General features: G+C 51.2%; 1 protein-coding gene across 1 annotated transcript in view; it reads left to right on the top strand.

Annotated features, from left to right (window-relative positions):
* Positions 1–2,131: 2,131 nt before the first annotated feature.
* Positions 2,132–17,713, top strand: part of EXOC6B (exocyst complex component 6B) — a 142,651-nt gene continuing 127,069 nt past the window's right edge. The window contains exon 1 of the mRNA XM_083367469.1: positions 2,132–2,273. Coding sequence (XP_083223595.1) covers positions 2,170–2,273 — 104 coding nt within the window. The 5' untranslated portion in view covers positions 2,132–2,169. The remainder of the gene's footprint in view (positions 2,274–17,713) is intronic.

The raw sequence follows: 17,713 nt of genomic DNA, 5'->3' as shown, positions 1-17,713 counted from the left end.
TGACCAGCTAGTCTACACTTCTACCGACTCTGCTCTTATTTTCTGTGCAAATACAAGGATGTTAATAAAGTTTGATCCAGTTCTCCCTTGTGAGATTGGTCTGTCTCCTCAAAAGAATAGGAGGGACAAGGGCTGATGTACCTGGTGCTATGCCTCAGTGCCATAGGCCGTATTCACTTCTTTTCTTTGTCATTGAGCTCCGTGGCTGTCTCTTTCACACGCTAGTGTTAGGGGTGGACGATCAGTAAATGCATCGCCTGGAAGTAGGTGGCGGCACCAGTAACTGCCTAGGCACCCACCAAGTTGGGATGCTAAGACCTCCAGCTTTCGGTACTCTATTTATCACAGGCAGATTAAGGAACAAGTACTTGAAAAATATTTTGCAATTATTCCTCCATCATGATGTCAACATTGCATTTATTGCCACACATGCTGCTCCCCCAGGGATTAATATCTCAGCAGCTCTAATGACCTGGTGGGCAAGTTAAGAGTAACCTGTAGTGAGACGGAGGGCCAGGGAAACCAACCCACCCAGGAGAAGAAACTGCAGAATCGGCAGCCACGGAAGCCCCTGCCCTGCTGCTGCCCAGGAAACGCTGTGGGTTGTAACACAGAGAGAGCTTCAGATGAGAGATGAAGAGGAATCTCCTGGCTATGTAGCATCAACCTATGAAAGCCATGTGCGGTGGGTGAGCCCTTCCTTGCCGGAAGTCTTCAGAAGTAGCTAGTCGTGGATTCAGTTTGAAAAAAAAGCACAGCATGGAGGAAAAGAACCATGTCCATTGCAAGGATTGTTGGGTTCAACAAGAAGAAAAGATTATTAGAAGTTGAGGGGTACAAGGGAGGAAATCCTAGATAGGCTGGCCAGTTTGGGGACCTAGCCAGGCCAAGGGTGTGTGAGTTACATCCACTCATTCCACTGTTCAAGGTTACAACAGTGCTGAACAAGCAGGACTTGTGACCGATCCTTGAAATTGCAGCCATCTGGGCACCTCCTGGTCATAGGAGGAACATCTGCAACGTTCCCTGCCAGCTTCTTACAACAGTCATTGGGGAAGCCAGCAGGAGTCTGCAAGTTGCTCCTGTGAGTAGCTTCCACTCCTGCCATCTTTTCAGCTGCCTGCATTCTGAGGCACCCAGCGGCCTGCGATTCCGTCCCTTCCCATGTCGTGGTCATGTGAGGTCATCGCTTAACGACGGCGTGACCCTGGGGTTGCAAGGGCAATAGGATGTCCTCCGAGATGCCCTTTGCTAAGTAATGCAGCCACCACCAGGTCCCCACCTCCCGAAAGTGCTAAGACTCATGCAGCGAAGCAGGAGTTGAACGCCCGGGGGGTCCTTCCATCTCTTCTGGGGAAAAGACCCCAGGCCAGAAGGCCTGTCCTGCCCTGCATAGAGGGAGACAATGACATGAATGTAAGGAGTAGATCTACTCGGTACTTAAATTTACACTGAAGAGCTATGGGGAAGTAAGAAAATCACAATTTTCAGAGAAAAAAAAATCTCTGGATTTCCGGAAGGTGCTATAGGCCAGAGGCCTCCAACCTCGGCCACTTTAAAGACTTGTTGGACTTCAACTCCCATGTTCTCATCGCTGGCTGGAGAATTCTGGGAGTTGAAGTCCACAAGTCTGAAAGTGGCCGAGGTTGGAGGCCCCTCGCTCAGTCTAGACCAGGGGGATTCAAACTTGGCCCTTTTATGACTTGTGGCTGAGGAATTCTGGGAGTCGAAGTGCACGAGTCATAAAAGAGCCGAGGTTGCCCACCCCTGGTCTAGAGAGAGTGCGAGAGAAGCCTCGGAGTCAGAAGTAATTATGAGAAGGAGGGTGGGGCGGGACAGAGACGTGGCAGGGGGTGGACCCGATGATCTCTTGGGGCCCCTTTCCTCAGCAAGACCTCCATCGAGAAAGCGTGGGGGAGGAAGAGGGCCCCGAGGGGTCATGCACTCCGGCCTCCCGGCAGAGGGTCTCTCCTTTCCCTCCCCCTCCATCCCCGGGGCGGAAGCGGCGGGGCGCGTTTCCGGGAGGGGGAGGGGAGGGGAGGAGGAAGGAGAGGGCGTGCGCTGGCGCGTGCGCGCGTGCGCCTGCGTGCGGGGCGGGGCGTGGCGCGCGGCGTGGGCGTGGCCGGGCGGCGTTGCCATTGCGACGGCGAGGAGCGGGCGCGGCCCGTGATGGCGGAGCCGGAGAGCCTGGAGGTGGCGGCGGCGGCCGAGCACGAGCGGATCCTGCGCGAGGTCGACAGCACCGACACGGCCTGCCTCGGGCCCACCCTCAGGTGCCGCCCCTGCGCAACTCCCCGCCTCGGCAGCCGGGACACCCCCCCTCCCCCCGCGGGTCCTGGGAGAAGCCGGGAGGGAGAAGAGCCTGCCCGCGGGGGGGGGGCGAGTGGGAGGCCGGGCTGTTCCGGGAGGGGGCTCCCCTCCCCCCGCTGCCGCCCTGGCTTTTCTGCCCCGGCCCGGAGGAGGAGGAGGAGGAGGAGGAGGAGGAGGAGGAGGAGGAGGAGGGCGGCGCTGGGGGTCCTCCCTCACTCCCTCCCTGGGTGGCTTCTGCCCGCGGCCTTCGGGGCTGAGCTGCGGGGCCATCTCTCTGTCCCCCAGGAGGGGCCGCCCTGGCAGGCGGGGGGGGGGAACGGATAGATGAGCTCGGTGGGCCCCCTTAAAGGTGAAATGGAGTGGCTTGCTCTGGAAGGGTACGCGTGTTATAACACGCGTGATATGTGCAACTTACGTCCACCCTTACCTGGAGGTAGCGTGTAAATATTAATCCCTGTATACATGTTAATCGCTGGGTGGATAACCGTGGCCCTCCCCCTCCCTCCTCCTCCCCCTCCCCCCCTTGCTGCCCCCTGGGAGGCCGCAGGAGCAGCAGCCCTGGCTCCTGTTTTGGGGAGCCCCGACAGTGGCTGGGGGCCAGTTCGGAAGGGGGGCTTAGTGGGGAAGAGGAGCCCGCGAGAAGAGCCCGGCTTTTGCCTTTCTGCCAGCGGTTTTCCTTTGCCCGGCCTCCTCCCTGGCCCCTTCCCCGCTCTCGGGGGACCTGGGTGGGACCTGGGAAGGCAGGCGCCTTGGCTTGTGGGAGAGCGGGCGATGGCCTCGCCTGGACAGCCCGTCCGTGCCCGTCTTTTCCTCGGATCTCTGCTTCCCCTCCGTCTGCAAGATGGAAATAATCCTCCTGGCCTGCAGTTATGAATCATAACTTTAATTTTATCCGTTTGCCTGGCTCATCCTGCTGTTTTTCTGCTCCGGGTAACCTCCCTCCGGGAGCGCTTCCTGGCAGGGATGGGAATTTTTTCCCCTCCCTTTCCTTGGATTTCAATAGTGTAATGTTCCTTCTTGCCGACAGTAACGTGTGTTTCTTTTTCATGGTTTTGTCCACTGAATTCACTTAGGCCGTACGGTGTTTCTCCATGGGAAAATGGTATTTCATTTTGGAGTCTGTGTCTGTACCTGTTGGGCACAACAGAAGGAGGGATTATACTGAAGGAGAGGAATCTCGGGATGCCTCCCACTTCATTCGGAATTAGATTTCCTGGAAGGAAAAGCAGTGATATCACTTTGGTTTGCTTTTCTACAGACCCTCTGCTGCTCTTCAACCTCTCGTGGATTACAGGCCGTCCCCAGTTTAAGAAAGAGCGCAGTTCCCAAGTTTGTCCTTAAGTCAAATTTGGATGCCAGGAATGTGTAGTTACGAACAGCCTGCATATTACTAAAAATGGCAGATGACCTTCCTTTCATGAGCAGATGAAAACAGCCTCTGTATTAAAAACTTGCTGCTTCACTGACCTAGGTACAGGGGTAGGCAACCTTGGCTCTTTGATGACTCGTGGACTTCAACTCCCAGAATTCCTCAGCCAGCGTGGGGGAACTACGGCCGCTTCACGACTGGTGGACTTCAACTCCCAGAATTCCTGAGCCAGCCACGCTGAGGGGAAAGGGAGAGGTTGCCATGCTGAGCCATGCTGGCTCAGGAATTCTGGGAGTTGAAGTCCACGAGTCATAAAAGAGCCGAGGTTGCCTACCCCTGGCTCTAGGAAAACAGTGTGCATCTTCAGCAGTTCGTTGGTTCGAGGAAAACAATGCCATCACCCGTTAGTACAGTAACACGCAGCTTGTTCGTAAATACGAGTTGTCCATATATTGGACATTTTTAAGCCGGAGACTGCTTGGAGTCAGTGTTGTCCCTTTGACATCTGGAAGTGAGATTTCATAGATGTGTCCTGTGCAGCATATGAATGGACTATGAGCCTGAGAATTCAAATCCCCACAAATAGGGGTCAACACACAGATAAGGTTTCTTAAATTGAGGCTACTTGCACCTGAAGAGACCCAATGTATAGGATCATACTGGTTCTATGGTGCCCCCTAGTGACCAGTGCCAAATATAAGAACTTGTGAAAAAGCTACATCTCCCCCTTCCCTCGGTGGGGAGGTCTTCACGGCTCTAGATCAGGGGTCTCCAAACTTGGCAACTTTAAGACTTGTGGACCTCAACTCCCAGGATTCCTCAGTCAGCGTAGCTCCGTAGACAGTGCCAGGCACAAAATGTAACACACATTAAAACCACCAGGGTAGTTTTGAGTGAAATACCGTACGTTGACTATACAGTTTGCTACATAACACAAGGCTTCGTATGTATTATTTTTTTCACAAACTATTTTCATCACGGCTGTCCTTCATTAGTGAACCCTGTGCTGGCAGAGCTGTTTCAGTCAATGTTTTTAATTCATTAGTGGTTTTACAACGGGCAGGCTCCATTAGGGTGCTAGGTGGAGGAGTCTACCCCCCCTCCCCGCTCCTGTGCCTTTGCTTGACATTGACAAGACCTCAGTCTGTTATACCTGGAGAGTTTGGCCTCCTAGCACATTTCCTGGCACGTAGTCCTCGACATATGACCACTATTGAGCCCCCACGTTTCTGTTGCTAAGTGAGATTTTGAGTTTTGCCCCATTTAATAACAATAACAATATAATAATAATAATGATGATGATAATGATGATGGAAGGGACCTTGGAGGTCATCTAGTCCACCCCCCTGCTCAGGCAGGAAACCCTATATACTATTTCAGACAAATGGCTGTCCAATCTCTTCTTAAAAACTTACAGTGTTGGAGCATTCACCGCCTCTGGAGTCAGGTGGTTCCACTGGTTAGTTATTCTAACTGTCAGGAAGTTTCTCCTTAGTTCCAGGTTGCTTCTCTCCTTGGTTAGTTTCCATCCGTTGCTTCTTGTCCTGCCTTCAGGTGCTTTGGAAAATTAAGTTGACCCCCTCCTCTTCTTTGGGGCAGCCCCTGAGATATTGGAATTCCAGCAACTGTCCCTTACATCTTTTAGCCTCCGGTCCCCTAATCGTCTTTGATGCTGTTCTCTGTACTCTTTCTAGAGTCTCAACCTCTTTTTATGACCTTTCTTGCCACAGCTGCTTTAACTGAATCGCTGTAGTTGTTAGTTAGATCGCTGTTAAGGTGAACCTGGCTTCCCCATGTATCTTGCTTGTCAACAGGTCACACATGGTGATCACGTGACATGCCGCCATCATAAAAATACGAGCCAGTTGCCAAGCCTCCCGATTTTGATCACGTGACCACGGGGATGCTGCAACGGTCGTAAGTGTGAAAAAATGGCCACACGTCCCGTTTTCCAGTGCTGCTGTAACTGAATGGTCGCTAAATGGACTGTTGTATGCCGAGGAGTGTCTCGGACCTAATAAAAAGCCCAAACCTGGAAAACCGAGAACCCCAAATTAGAAGAAGCTGGCCCTGCGCGTTTGAAAGAGCACGGCGGACTTGCTTTGACGACGGCGCTCCGTTTCTCAAATCCTGGCTTCGGTTTTGAGGTGGCCGGTTTCCGTTCAGGCTCTGCAGGGTTGGTGTTTGCTTTTACAAAGGGGCACCTGCAGAAAAAAAAACCCGTTTTGCCGAAGAATGATAGTGCAAAAGGAACGGGCGTTTGCGTGGCTTTTTTGTTTTTCTCCCCGGCTGGCACACAATTGGCTTTTCAGAGAGATTGCGGGAAAGAGATCGATGAATCGCTTCTCTAACAGCAGTGAGCGTGCTTTCCATTCTGCTAAAGAGCTTCTTAATAGCAAAAGTGGCCCTAACCGTTCAGGCCGGCCGTGCAGCTCTATCGGAGTATCCTTTAGGTAAGTCCTTAGGTCAGGGGTGTCCGGCCTTGGCCGCTTCAATGCTTGTGCACTTCAACTCCCAGAATTCCCCAGCATAGCTGGCTGGGGAATTCTGGGAGTTGAAGTCCACAGGTCTTCAAGTGGCCAAGGCTGGACGCCTCTGGCGTAGGTTGACCAGGAATTTTGCCTGCATATTTTTATTAAGCTTTGCTTGTCCTTATAATTCGTCTAAAGAAGATTAAATCTTCATTAACACCATGTTTGTGTCAATAAATTTTACACAACTTACAGGCAGTCCGTGACTTGCAGTTGGAGACCAGAATTTACACAGTTAAGCAAACTTAGTTAAGTGAGTTGTGCCTTGTTTTACAACCACTTTTGCTGCAGTTGTGAGGCACATCACTGCAGTTAGGTGACTCCCACCGTCGTTAAGCAAGTCCAGCTTCCACCACTAGCTTGGATTATTGGAAGCCGGCTGGGAAGGTCCCGAGCGGCCTTTGTGGATGCGCAGGACACCTGCGGCTGCCCCAGACATTGCCAAGGATTCGGCTTTTGATCCGATGGCCGTGGGGATGCTGTGACGGTTGTAAGTTTGAGTACTGGTTGTAAGTCACCTCTTTCAGGGCTGTTGTAACATTGAACGGTCGCTAAATGAATGGTTGTAAGTTGAGAACTACCCATGTGAGCCAAGAGCTGTCCGGTCATCTCATCTTCCAGGACAGGCAATTGTTTGTGTTTCATTCTTTCCAAGTAGTTGCTCCTTGAGGTCCTCGGCTCTCGTTGGGCTACTGAAAAGTTGAGCCGGAGGCGCCGAGTGGGGTAATATCCACCCGCGTAGTTGTTGGAAGGAAGATTGGCCCTTTGCTGTCCTGCGCGCAACGGCTGACTGCGCCCACTCGGCACTTGAGGAAAGGCACTGGCAAACCGCGACGTGTCCAAGGAATGGTCAGCCAAGGTGATGCGGAGGCTGGCAGGAATAGCCTGTCACGTCAGCCATTTCCCAGGAACTGGAGGGCTGCCAGGGGGACGACCGGCCCCCCTCGTCTAAGAGGCCGGCCGAAGGACAAGGGTCCCCATGAGAGGGAAGTGGATTTAAGCGGACATCGTTTCTAAGGGTAAGAGCTCGTCCTGTAATGCTGAGGACATCCTGGAGCTCTTTAAACAGAGGCCTCTGTGTGTGTGTGTGTGTGTGTGTGTGTGTGTGTGTGTGTGTGTGTGTGTCTTCTGTAGGCAGCTGGAGTAATAGATTCCTGGACAGTGGGTTGGACTAGATGATCTTCAAGGTACTTTCCAACCTGTGACTTTCTCAAGGAGAGATTTTAAAACTGTATTTGACTACCTTCCCTTTTGCTTCTTAAATTGGTTTTATTTTCTATTTTTTTAAAAAAAAATTAAAAGCCTTTTTGGGTAGCTCTTTACGACTTGTTGGTTCAATTAGTAATAATAACAACTTTATTGTCACTTTGAATGTAGACCAATCGGCATATATCAAAATGAGGTTTTGTTGCATACAGCTCTCAAAGGGTCACCATCTCCGAAATAGCCACTCCTTGTTCGTGGCCAGTTAAAGTTTCAGATTGTCCGTTTTAGTCTCTAGGGAGCCAGCGATGGCAAACAGGACAGGTGGAAGCGGAGCTCCGTGTGGATTAGCCCTCAAATTAGCTTGTGTTCCTGCATGATAATCTCCCCGCCTCCTTTCCTCTTTCTGATCCTGTCTCTTCCGCCTTTTCCTTAAAGGGCCCTCACTCCTTTTCGCCCCTGGAGCACGCTGCTGCTGCCGCCACTGCCACTGCCTCCAGCTGCTCTAAAAGCAACCCCCCTCCCTTCCTCTGGGCCTGCCGACAGCTTCATCCAGTTCCTCCGCTCCATAAGCCCCGGGACCTCTCCTCCTCGGCCTCCTTCGGAAACAGCCCTTCATGTTTCCTTAAATTGAGGATTAGTAGGGAAACGGGATCGGGAAAGAGGCCCGGAGCTCTCGGCTGTGAGGAGGCAAAGGTCGTCGTTGGACTGGTGGACCATTGGGGAAGAGGGGGCTTGGGCTCATGTGGGAGAAGGAGAGATGGGAAGGAGGCAGCTGGGTCTGAGGGGGAGGGCCCTGGAGGCGGGAGGGGCTGGATCGGCCCAGTGACAGGCAGAGGAGGGCATGATGGAAACGTTGTGCAGGAGGAGAGGATTGGCAGATGGGTACGGTCCCTCCTTCTGCCCTCCCCCCCACCCCCAGCGCTTCCCCGGGTCTTCTTGTCTAGACCAGGGGTCTCCAACCTTGGTGACTTTAAGACTTGTGGACTTTAGCTCCCAGAATTCCTCAGCCAGCCATGCATTCTGGGAGCTGAAGTCTTGAAGTTACCGAGTTTGGAGACCCCCTGGCCTAGACTGTTGGCTGCCCTTGCTGAAGGACAGAACAGAAATGAGATCCTGTTTATACGAGACTTCCGGGTAGATGCACGTGTGTGTCTGCGTGCGTCATGCAAAGCTGGCTGGGCGGGAGGGAAGACCCCGCCTAAGATTTGCGGTCTTGGGTTCCGGGTGCGTCGGCATCCTTGGCTCCATGGCCGGGAAAGGGGACGGTAATGATGCTATGGGAAACTGACCGGGGGCTCTTTCAGGTCATCGGGGGCGAATCTGTACACGGAAGGAGGGACCTGGGGACACGTTAGGACGTTGCTCTTGAGCCACCGCCTGCCTGCCTGCCTGCCTGCCTGCCTGCCTTTAGATCTCACCCGGGGGCAGAGGCCTGGGACCCCTGGCCGGGGAGAGGCGATCCCGGCCATGGAGCCCCGGAGTTCTGGCCTTCCGCGGTGGCCTCTGCCTCGGCTTGCCAGGGGGTCCCGCTTAGGGTCAGGTCCTTTTCTTGGAGCAGCTGGCCTATGATTGGGACGCGGAGGGCGTTTCTCCTGCTTTCGTTCAGACTTGCTTGAACTGAAGAGTCAAAACAAAATCTCTGCTAGTAAAGCTAAAGCTTGCGGAAGTGATTTAGTGGCTGTTCAATGTTAAACGGCCCTGGAAAAAGTGTCTTGTGACCGTTTTTCACAGTTACGACCATTGCAGCATCCTCACGGTCAGGTGATCAAAATTCATATGTTTGGCAACCGACTCATATTTATGACGGTGGCGGTGTTCCCAGGGTCACGTGATGCCCCTTTTGTGACCTTCTGACAAGCGACGTCAACGGGAAAGGCGGATTCACTTAAGAACACTTCTTTCTAACATAAGCTGCAGCGATCCCCTTAAAGACTGTGGCGAGAAATGTTGTAAAGTGGGGCCGCCTTGTCCTTCGTTGCTCTCTCTGTTTTGCATTCAGCACACCGTCTCCGCTTGCTCGGGGCCGTTCCCGTCTGCCTCGGTCGGTTTCCACAAACGCTTCCGAAGAACCGCATGCCCATTGCATTCGATTTCCCCCGACATGATCACCCAGCGGTTTATTTGGGATCACAAAGTGGACAGCTCTTTTTGTGTCCCCCCCCGCCCAGAAAATACTCACCTTTTGCTGCCTTTCACTTTTCTTCCTGCCCAGGCTTCACAGTTTGCCTACTGGTTTCCCACCTTCAGTCAACGTTCTTGCAGATATGCAGGTTGATCTGTTTGCTCTGCTGCAGCTGCTTGCAGACACCCCTGCCCCAGCCTCCGGCACAGGGGTCTCCTGCCCTGGACGCCTCACTGCACCAGGCGGACCGGTCAATATGTAGGTTCACGGCCGGCAGCGCCACATCTTTTGCATGCAGAAGTGCAGATACATTCACGTTCCAGATTTGTTGACGACATCCCTTACACCAGCGGCCCCCAATCCTTTGGGTGCCAGGGACCGGTTCTGTGGAGGGTGGGTTTCTTCGTGAACCAGGGTGAGTGGACGTACTTGATTGTGCTGCCTGGATCCCGCGTGTGCACGGATGGGGCTTTGCTCGCTTGCAAGGCCTGGTTGCTGGTGGGCCATGGGCCGGTCTGCAGTCTGCGGGTTGGGAGCCCCCTGCCTTGTGCAGTCATCCACCAGTGCATTAATCGTGTCAGTGGGACATCGCTGATTCTTCCCTTGGTCACTGCTCCAGGGTGAGTTATTTGCCAAAATCCCACTGATTGTCATAGTTGCTTTGTTTTTTATCAGAGTCCCTTTCATAGCGTTTAGCAGCCAAGCTTCAACTGTGCTTGTACACAATACTCCATAACTCAAGGGCGTGCATTTTCACACGTTCCCCGCTTAGTTTGGATTCCTGCATGTAGCGTGTGGCCTGCATGGGCTCAAGGGCCTCGTCCAACTCTCCAGGCATTTGATCGGTGGCCTTCAAGAGGCAGAGCTCACCTGCCTTGGAGCCCCAGACTGACCTTTTGCATTAGTAAAAACTGTTAAGTTTTGAAAGAGTTAAGAACAAAAGCAACGCGGACATTAAAAGTGAACAAGCTGAATGAGCAAATTGGAAGTAGGTTAGTTATTCCAGTAGGAAATCAAGGGGAAAATGGGACAGCTAATTTATTTCAGAAGTCTAAGAACATCTCGGCTGGGCTAATAGTTCCACAGTTTGCTACTCTTCAGAGACTTGAGAACTGCTAATGCATCTTCTCTCCTCTTTCTTCTTCTGAGTAAGCGTAGTTCTTTCTTTCCAGCTGTCACTCCTGTGTTTTTCCCGTAAGTATTTGTTTCTGGACCGGGTAACCAAGGGGAGAAAAAGAGAAATTAGAAAATAGTAAAACAAAGCATACAGATGATCGTAACTGAACATTTTCATAGTATCCTGGAAGGGACCTCGGAGGCCTTCTAGTCCAACCCCCCACCCAAGGCAGAGGCCCTCATTCAGACAAATGGCTGCCCAATCTTGCCTTGAAAAGCTCCAGCCGTGGAGCGCCCACAACTTTGGGAGGGAGGCTGTTGAACTCATGAATTGTTCTCACTGCCACCAGCGAGCTGCGTCTCGTTGGAGAGGGCCCAGCGCTCCAGGTGTTCTGCTCACCAGGCCCAGATTCCTGGAGGCAGCGTCTTTCTGGAAAGTTCCCTCTTGGGTGGAATGAGAGGCGACAGGAGTCTGGAGCGGAGAAGAAGCGGCTGAATCAGTGGGAAGGAGTTCCTCCTTGGCTGTTTGGAGGAGATTAGAACACCCTATTTTTACACATCCTGTATTCCTCCCGGCCTGGAGGCCTGGGCCTTGCCCCCCGCTGTCTTACTCTGCAGGAAGAAGGCCAGCTGAAATGGGCCCCCCACGTTCACAGTTGTACCCTGACCTTAAATGAGCCCCTGGCCCTGCCTGATGCATGCGAAGTGCTGGCCCTTCATCCCTCGCCACAACCCTTTCCTGTTCAAGTGTGAAGTGCAGCCTTGGCTCTTTTATGACTGGTGGACTTCTGGCTCAGGAATTCTGGGAGTTGAAGTCCACCAGTCATAAAAGAGCCAAGGCGGCCTACCCCTGGCCTAGACCTAAGGTCCACTTAATCGCTTCTAAAAAGTGATGGCTCGGTTCTGAAAGGAGACACGCAGGTAGTTTGCGACCACAATTGAGCCCAGAATTTCTGTTGCTAAATGAGACGCCAAGTGAGTTTTGCCCCGTTTTATGATTTTTTTTTTCTTGCCATGTTTGTTCCGTGAATCACTGCAGTTGTTAAGTTAGTAACTCGGTTGTGAATCCCCATTGACCTTGCTTGTCAGAAGGTCCCAAAAGGGGGATGGCGGGATCGCAGGACGACTGAGATGGTCGTAAGTGTGAGTCAGTTGCCAAGCATCTGAATTTTGATCGCGTGGCCATGGAAATACTTCAACGGTTGTAAGTGGGGAAAACGGTCGTAAGTCAACTTTTTTAGTGCCCTTGTAATTTTGGTCCTTAAATGCTCTTCAGCCGCCTCCGTCTGAAGGGCTGCCAGGCAGAAGGGAAGGCAGGATGGTTGGGACTTTTCCCGAAGCCGATGGGAGGCAGGAAGAGCCATTTAAAACGGGCCGGGCTCTCCTTTGCCAGGGGGTGGGGGGCTTCTAGCTGAGGCTGAGCCGGCGCGAGCCCTGCCCCAGGGCTGGAGGCGAAAGCCAGGCTGACCAGAAGATCCAGGCAGCCCTTGGTTTACAGCCATTCATTTAGTGACTGGGTCCCTGAAAAAAGGGACATGACTGATTTTCACACTTACGACCGTAGCTGCCTCCCCCGTGGTCGCGCAATCAGAGCACAGGCCCTTGGCACGTGGCCTGTGTTGACGATGGTTCCAGCGTCCGGGATTGACGCGATCCCCTTTTGCGGCCTCCTGACAAGCAGAGTCAATGGGGGAGACGGGTTCACTTAACGACCGTGTCGCTAACTGAACAACTGCACTGGTTCACTCAACAGCTCTGGCGAGAAAGGTTGTATAATGGGGCAAAACTCACTTAACAACCGTCTCGCTTAGCAGTATAAATTTTGGGTAAGCAGAGGACTACCTGAGTGGTGGGATTCAAATAGGTGAACAACCGGTTCTCTGTGCGGATGCCGCTTCCGGAAGTCCGTCCTGGGCCTGGGCAACAGCGAATTAGCTACCGGCTCTGCCGAAGTGGTGCGAACTGGCTGAATCCCACCCCTGGACTCGCTGCATTTGAAGGGGTGGGGGCACCTGGCGACCTCGAGGGATGTGCCAGGCGCGAGGAGAGAGTCAGTTCCGGATAGTGTTTGAAGAGCGTGTGGCGTTGCTGCCATCTGGTGGCTGGCGAAGGAGTTCGCCTGGCATGTCTCGGACCTCTTGGCGATGCGCAGACGGAGGAGGAGCTGAACCGGGATGCTTAGAAGGACATCTTCCAAAGGAGGGTGGGGGGTTGGTTGCTTGCCTGGCCTCCCCCTGCCAAGTGAGGGTTTCCCCGTTTCCAGGTGTATAAAGAGGGCTGAACGTTGTAGGGCAGCTTGCCTCACCTGAGCTGTATTCACAAAGGTAGGCCCCACGGTTGAATTTGCATTTCACGCTAAGCTGTGGTTTGTGGCTTAGCAGCTGATTCAACAGGGTATTCTGGTGGCGAGACTGGTGCATTGGGGGAAGTCAGGCTGAGGGACTGAATCACCCCGCAGGTAAAGCGGAACCACCTGGCGTGACACACTTTGGAAGCAGGTAAATTTCTTCCCGTTTCTGCAGAATTTCAAGATGGGAGAAGAGTTGATTCGCGTGTGTATAAATAGGCATTAGCTGGACCTGGCATTCTTCGGCATGTGAACGGGGTGACTTGTATGCCTAAGGAGGTTCTCGGTCACCCAGGTCACAGTCGTCCCAGCGGTGCTCTCCAAAAGGCAACTGGAGTTTCTTAGTTTTTTCCTTGAAAACGCTTCGCTTCTCATCCAAGAAGCTTCTTCAGTTCTGACTGAATAGTGGGGAATGGAAGGCTTTGTACTCTTTGCAGTCATTTGGTCCTTGGCACCCCACAGGTCGAGTCGTTGAGGCCACTTGGGGGCTGAATCTGTATCCTCAGAGTCAGCGGAATCAGAGGGCAAAGGGGTGTGCAGCCTTCTTGGGAGTGCTGGAAGGACTGTGTTGTAGACAGGAGAGAGGGGGTGTCGTGTCCCTCCCCGTCTGTTGGGGGAGGGCTGTTTGGTCTTGACGTACGTGGCCTCTTTGACCCCTCTTTCAAAGCAGCGGTCCTCTCTGTCCAGAATGTGGACTTTGCTGTCTTCCAAAGAGAGCGGCTTTGGTCCTTCGAACACGGACGGGTTGCTGAATCTTGGCCTGAGGTGGACAAACTTCTGCCTTAGTGGGTTCTTGGGTTTGAAGTGTGCGTGTATATTGTGTTGGTTGAAAATCCTTCTGCGCCTTTCAGATTCTCCTGCAACGTTGTTTTGTTTGTTGTTCTCCTCTTTGTCTGCTATGGAGGAGCTCCTGCTGGGGCTCTTCCCGGTATTGATGAAGGCCAACTTGGGGTAGCCACAAGTTCTGAGGGCGTCCTTGATGCGTTTTGCTTCTTTGTCTTCCCCCTTCTTGCTGGTTGGCAGGCCTCCAGCCCGGTGGCGCAGGCTTTTGATCGCTCCCATTTTGTGTTCCAGTGGGTGGCGAAAATCAAAATACGATTATTGAGACAACACCACCACCGCTTAACAACAGCCATGATGTTGAATGCCATGAACACAATCCCACTCACGAAAAGCCAACATTCACCTGGCTTCCTAACCCCAAGGCCCGGGGTAATAGCCAGGCCTTCAGAGCCTTGTCAAAGGCTAGCAAGGTTGGGGCCCTGTGAATCGTGGCTGGGGGAGGCCCAGCGTAGACGGGGCTTGGAGCAGGGTGGGGCTGGGTGGGGCAGAAGAGGTGAAGGGAGAGTCGTAGGGAGCGGAATAAGAAGTGCTAATCGGGTGTATCTCACCTTGCAACTTTAAGATTGGTCAACGGGTCTTAAAAGTTGCCAAGGTCGGACACCTCTGTGCTCAGCCCTGTCCTCAAATCTGGGCCAGCCGCAGCTTCTGGGCCCTCTTCTGGACCAGCCAAGGCACATGACGGTCATCCAGGGTTGGACCCAGTTTTCTCGGTCCAACATCCTGATTGCCCGTCGCCCTTCTTTCTGGCTTTGTCGGTTCCTTGATTGCCTGGATTTTCCGTGAGCTGAAAAAGGTCGCCACCCCGGACAGTTCATTCTCCCAAACGGAAGCTGGAGGACTTCCCGGGACGCAGTTGCTGGCTCCGAGCGGCAGATGGCAATGTGGCATCAGCCTGGGCGGCTGCTGTGGAAATTCTGCTTCGGCTGGAGCAGCGTTGCCCTCCCAGGCTGAGACTTGCGTGGGCTTTTCTGACCAGCTGCCACGCTGGCTGGGGGCGATGTCCACGTCCACGGACACTTCAGGGAGGGAGTTTGGCTCGAGGAAGCGTTTCCAGGTCTGTGTTTTTTTCCACCTGCGGCACAAAGAAGCCAGCTGGCTGACCTTGGGCCAGTCGCACACCCTCAACCCAAGGAAGGGAGGATGACTGGGGGGGCTGGAGGCTAAAACACACGAAGAACGGTTGGAGGAACTGGGGATGCCCAGTTTAATGAAAATAAGGACTAGGGACTGACAAGATTGCAGTCTTCCAATATTGGAAGACTGAAATCTTACCAAGTAAACTGCAGGTAGCGGTCTAGGCCACGGGTAGGCAACCTTGGCTCTTTTCTGACTCGTGGACTTCAACTCCCAGAATTCCTGAGCCAGCTGGCTCAGGAATTCTGGGAGTTGAAGTCCACGAGTCAGAAAAGAGCCAAGGTTGCCTACCCCTGGTCTAGGCAGTTTCCACAGTCAGCACTGACTCACAGGTGTGTGCGCGTGCGCACACACACACACCGTGACACCCACAAAACTGCTGACAGGTGCCAGAGATCAGATCCCTCTTGGCCCAGGAGAAGGAAGGGCCCCTTTGCATTTTAATGGGAAAGTGAAGTTGAATATCTTCGGGCGGCCTCGTGGATAGTCCATCACTAAAGACACATTGACAACGATAGCAGACACAGGATAACTGGAATAGCAATACCCATTTATTACACTAATAGCCGTGTCACAAGCCAAAAGTGAAGCCCAGGAGCAAATGGGCAGGAATTGCAGTGCTGGCATGTAGCTGGAGGCTGTTCCGAGTGTGATGAAGGCCGTTAAACTTGCTCATTAATAAAGAGCAGTTGGTCCGCGACACCGCAGAGTTACCACTGTAAGACTGGAAACGTATAATTTTAATAAATAAAATTTGGTTTGGGGAAGACAAAACTGGACAGCTGAGGTCCATCTTAACAGGGGAAAGCAGAAATTTATTCCAAACTGTATCAGTATTGACAATTTCATTTTTCCGTTTAAACAATGGCGTAGATTTGTATGGCAAGGTAAGAAATCAAGAATTAAATATAAATTGTTGCAAGATGTGAAAAAAAAGACTAGAATTACCTGGCTTAAAATTGAACTTGAGGAATTGTTGTTTGAGATGTGTAACTTTAGGTAAGGGGTCTTCCAACGTGGCCCTCTGATGACTTGTGGACTTCAATTCCCAGAATTCCTCAACCAGGCGCCTGGCTGAGGAATTCTGGGAGTTGAAGTCCACAAGTCATCAGAGGGCCAAGTTGGAAGACCCCTGCTTTAGGGAATAGTTTACTGGAATTAGAGGGAGATAACTTGAGACGTGGGTGGCAGGGCTGTACATGGCATTGTAAACTTAAGGATAATAATAAATTTTAAAAATCCCTTTGATAGATGTGCCGTATTGAGAGTTTAGAAGAGATAGAAAGCCAGTTGGTCTCCTATAATTTCTCACCCAGGAAATCTTTTTTAGATTTTTTATTTAGGCCAATCTGTTGATCATAATTGAAAGAGAAGCTAGATAACACAAGGGGAGAGCTGGAAAAGGGTTAGGGTTATATTTGTGAATAGTTTGCTTATGTACAATTGACAGTAAGATTTAAACTGGACAAAGAATTTTGTTTTTGCAGATAAAAAAAAGCTTTGAGGGGGACTTATGTACTAATGGCAAACATCTTATTGCCAAGGTATATAAATAATTAAAAATGAACCCAGAGGATGAGCATGTTAAAGAGGGTGGTATTAAATGGGCAAAAGTTTTTGGATATAATTTCATGCTCGATTCATGGGAGGATATGTAGATTGAATGGACTGAAATTTTCATTCAACATAATTTAAAATATTTTTTTTTATAAAACGATGTATTGTTGGTATTCAAGTCCTCAGAAATTGTCAAAGAGGTGGAAGGGAATATCAAACAAATGTCAGAAATGTAATCAATGTGGAGGTATATTTTATAATCTTTGATGGACAGGTAAGAATGCCAAAAGCGTTTGGATAAGATAAGCTGTTTGATTCAGAAGATATTAAAAATGAATGTAAAACTGAAGCCAGAAGCTTTTCTTTCATGGATAAGCAGATTGGGAAAAAGCAGGGATGTTCTTCCTATATATACAGTACACAACAGGGGCTGTGAGACTTTTACACGCACAGAGAGGGATACACAAATTCCCACAATGGAAGAGCGGATTTGGAAATTAGTGGACAGGCAGAGGTGGCAGAACTGCTCATTTGACGGGAGACAAAAGCCGATTAGTTGCGCTTCTCTTTGGGGCTTGTGGCTTGGGAAAGACCAAAGTGAAGTTTTGATTTTAGTATTTGCCAATTAGATTTGTCAATTATTAGGGAAATATTGTGTATTGTTATTTTTATTGTATTTTATGCTTATTTTTAAACTTAGAGCAAGAGATTTGCTGTTAGAATTTTATGTTATTTAGATTGCTTAATCCGTATGCTTTTTATATGATGATTTTGTTTTTTTATATGATGATTTTGTTTTTACTGAAGAGTAAAAGGTTGCTATATAATTGTACTCGTACCAAAGACGGTTGGATGTCAATCCTCCCCTTTTTTGTCCACTTTTTAATTTTTTTCCATTTTTGATTGCCTCTCCCCGAATTTTTCCCTTTCTGTTATTCTGTATTTTATATTTTTTGGAAATTCAAGAGTTGATTAAAAAAAAAAAAAGGCAAGCAGAAAAGTGTGAAGGAGACCGTAGTGACTCTGACACTCATTAAAGCCCCAACACTTTCCCCATAGAGCGCCTGTCCAGCCCCACCCAGTGCATCCGTGGGGCGTCAATGGGTCTCTCCCACGGTGGTGGTCAGTGGGTGTTGCTTAGAAGGTGGGTCTCATAAGCGTGATTCACCCCCCCTTCC

Source organism: Vipera ursinii (assembly GCF_947247035.1).
Source record: "Vipera ursinii genome assembly, chromosome: 7".
Classification (NCBI taxonomy): Eukaryota; Metazoa; Chordata; class Lepidosauria; order Squamata; family Viperidae; genus Vipera; species Vipera ursinii.
Note: the sequence above shows the minus strand (reverse complement) of the source record. Positions and strands in the feature narration are given on the sequence as shown.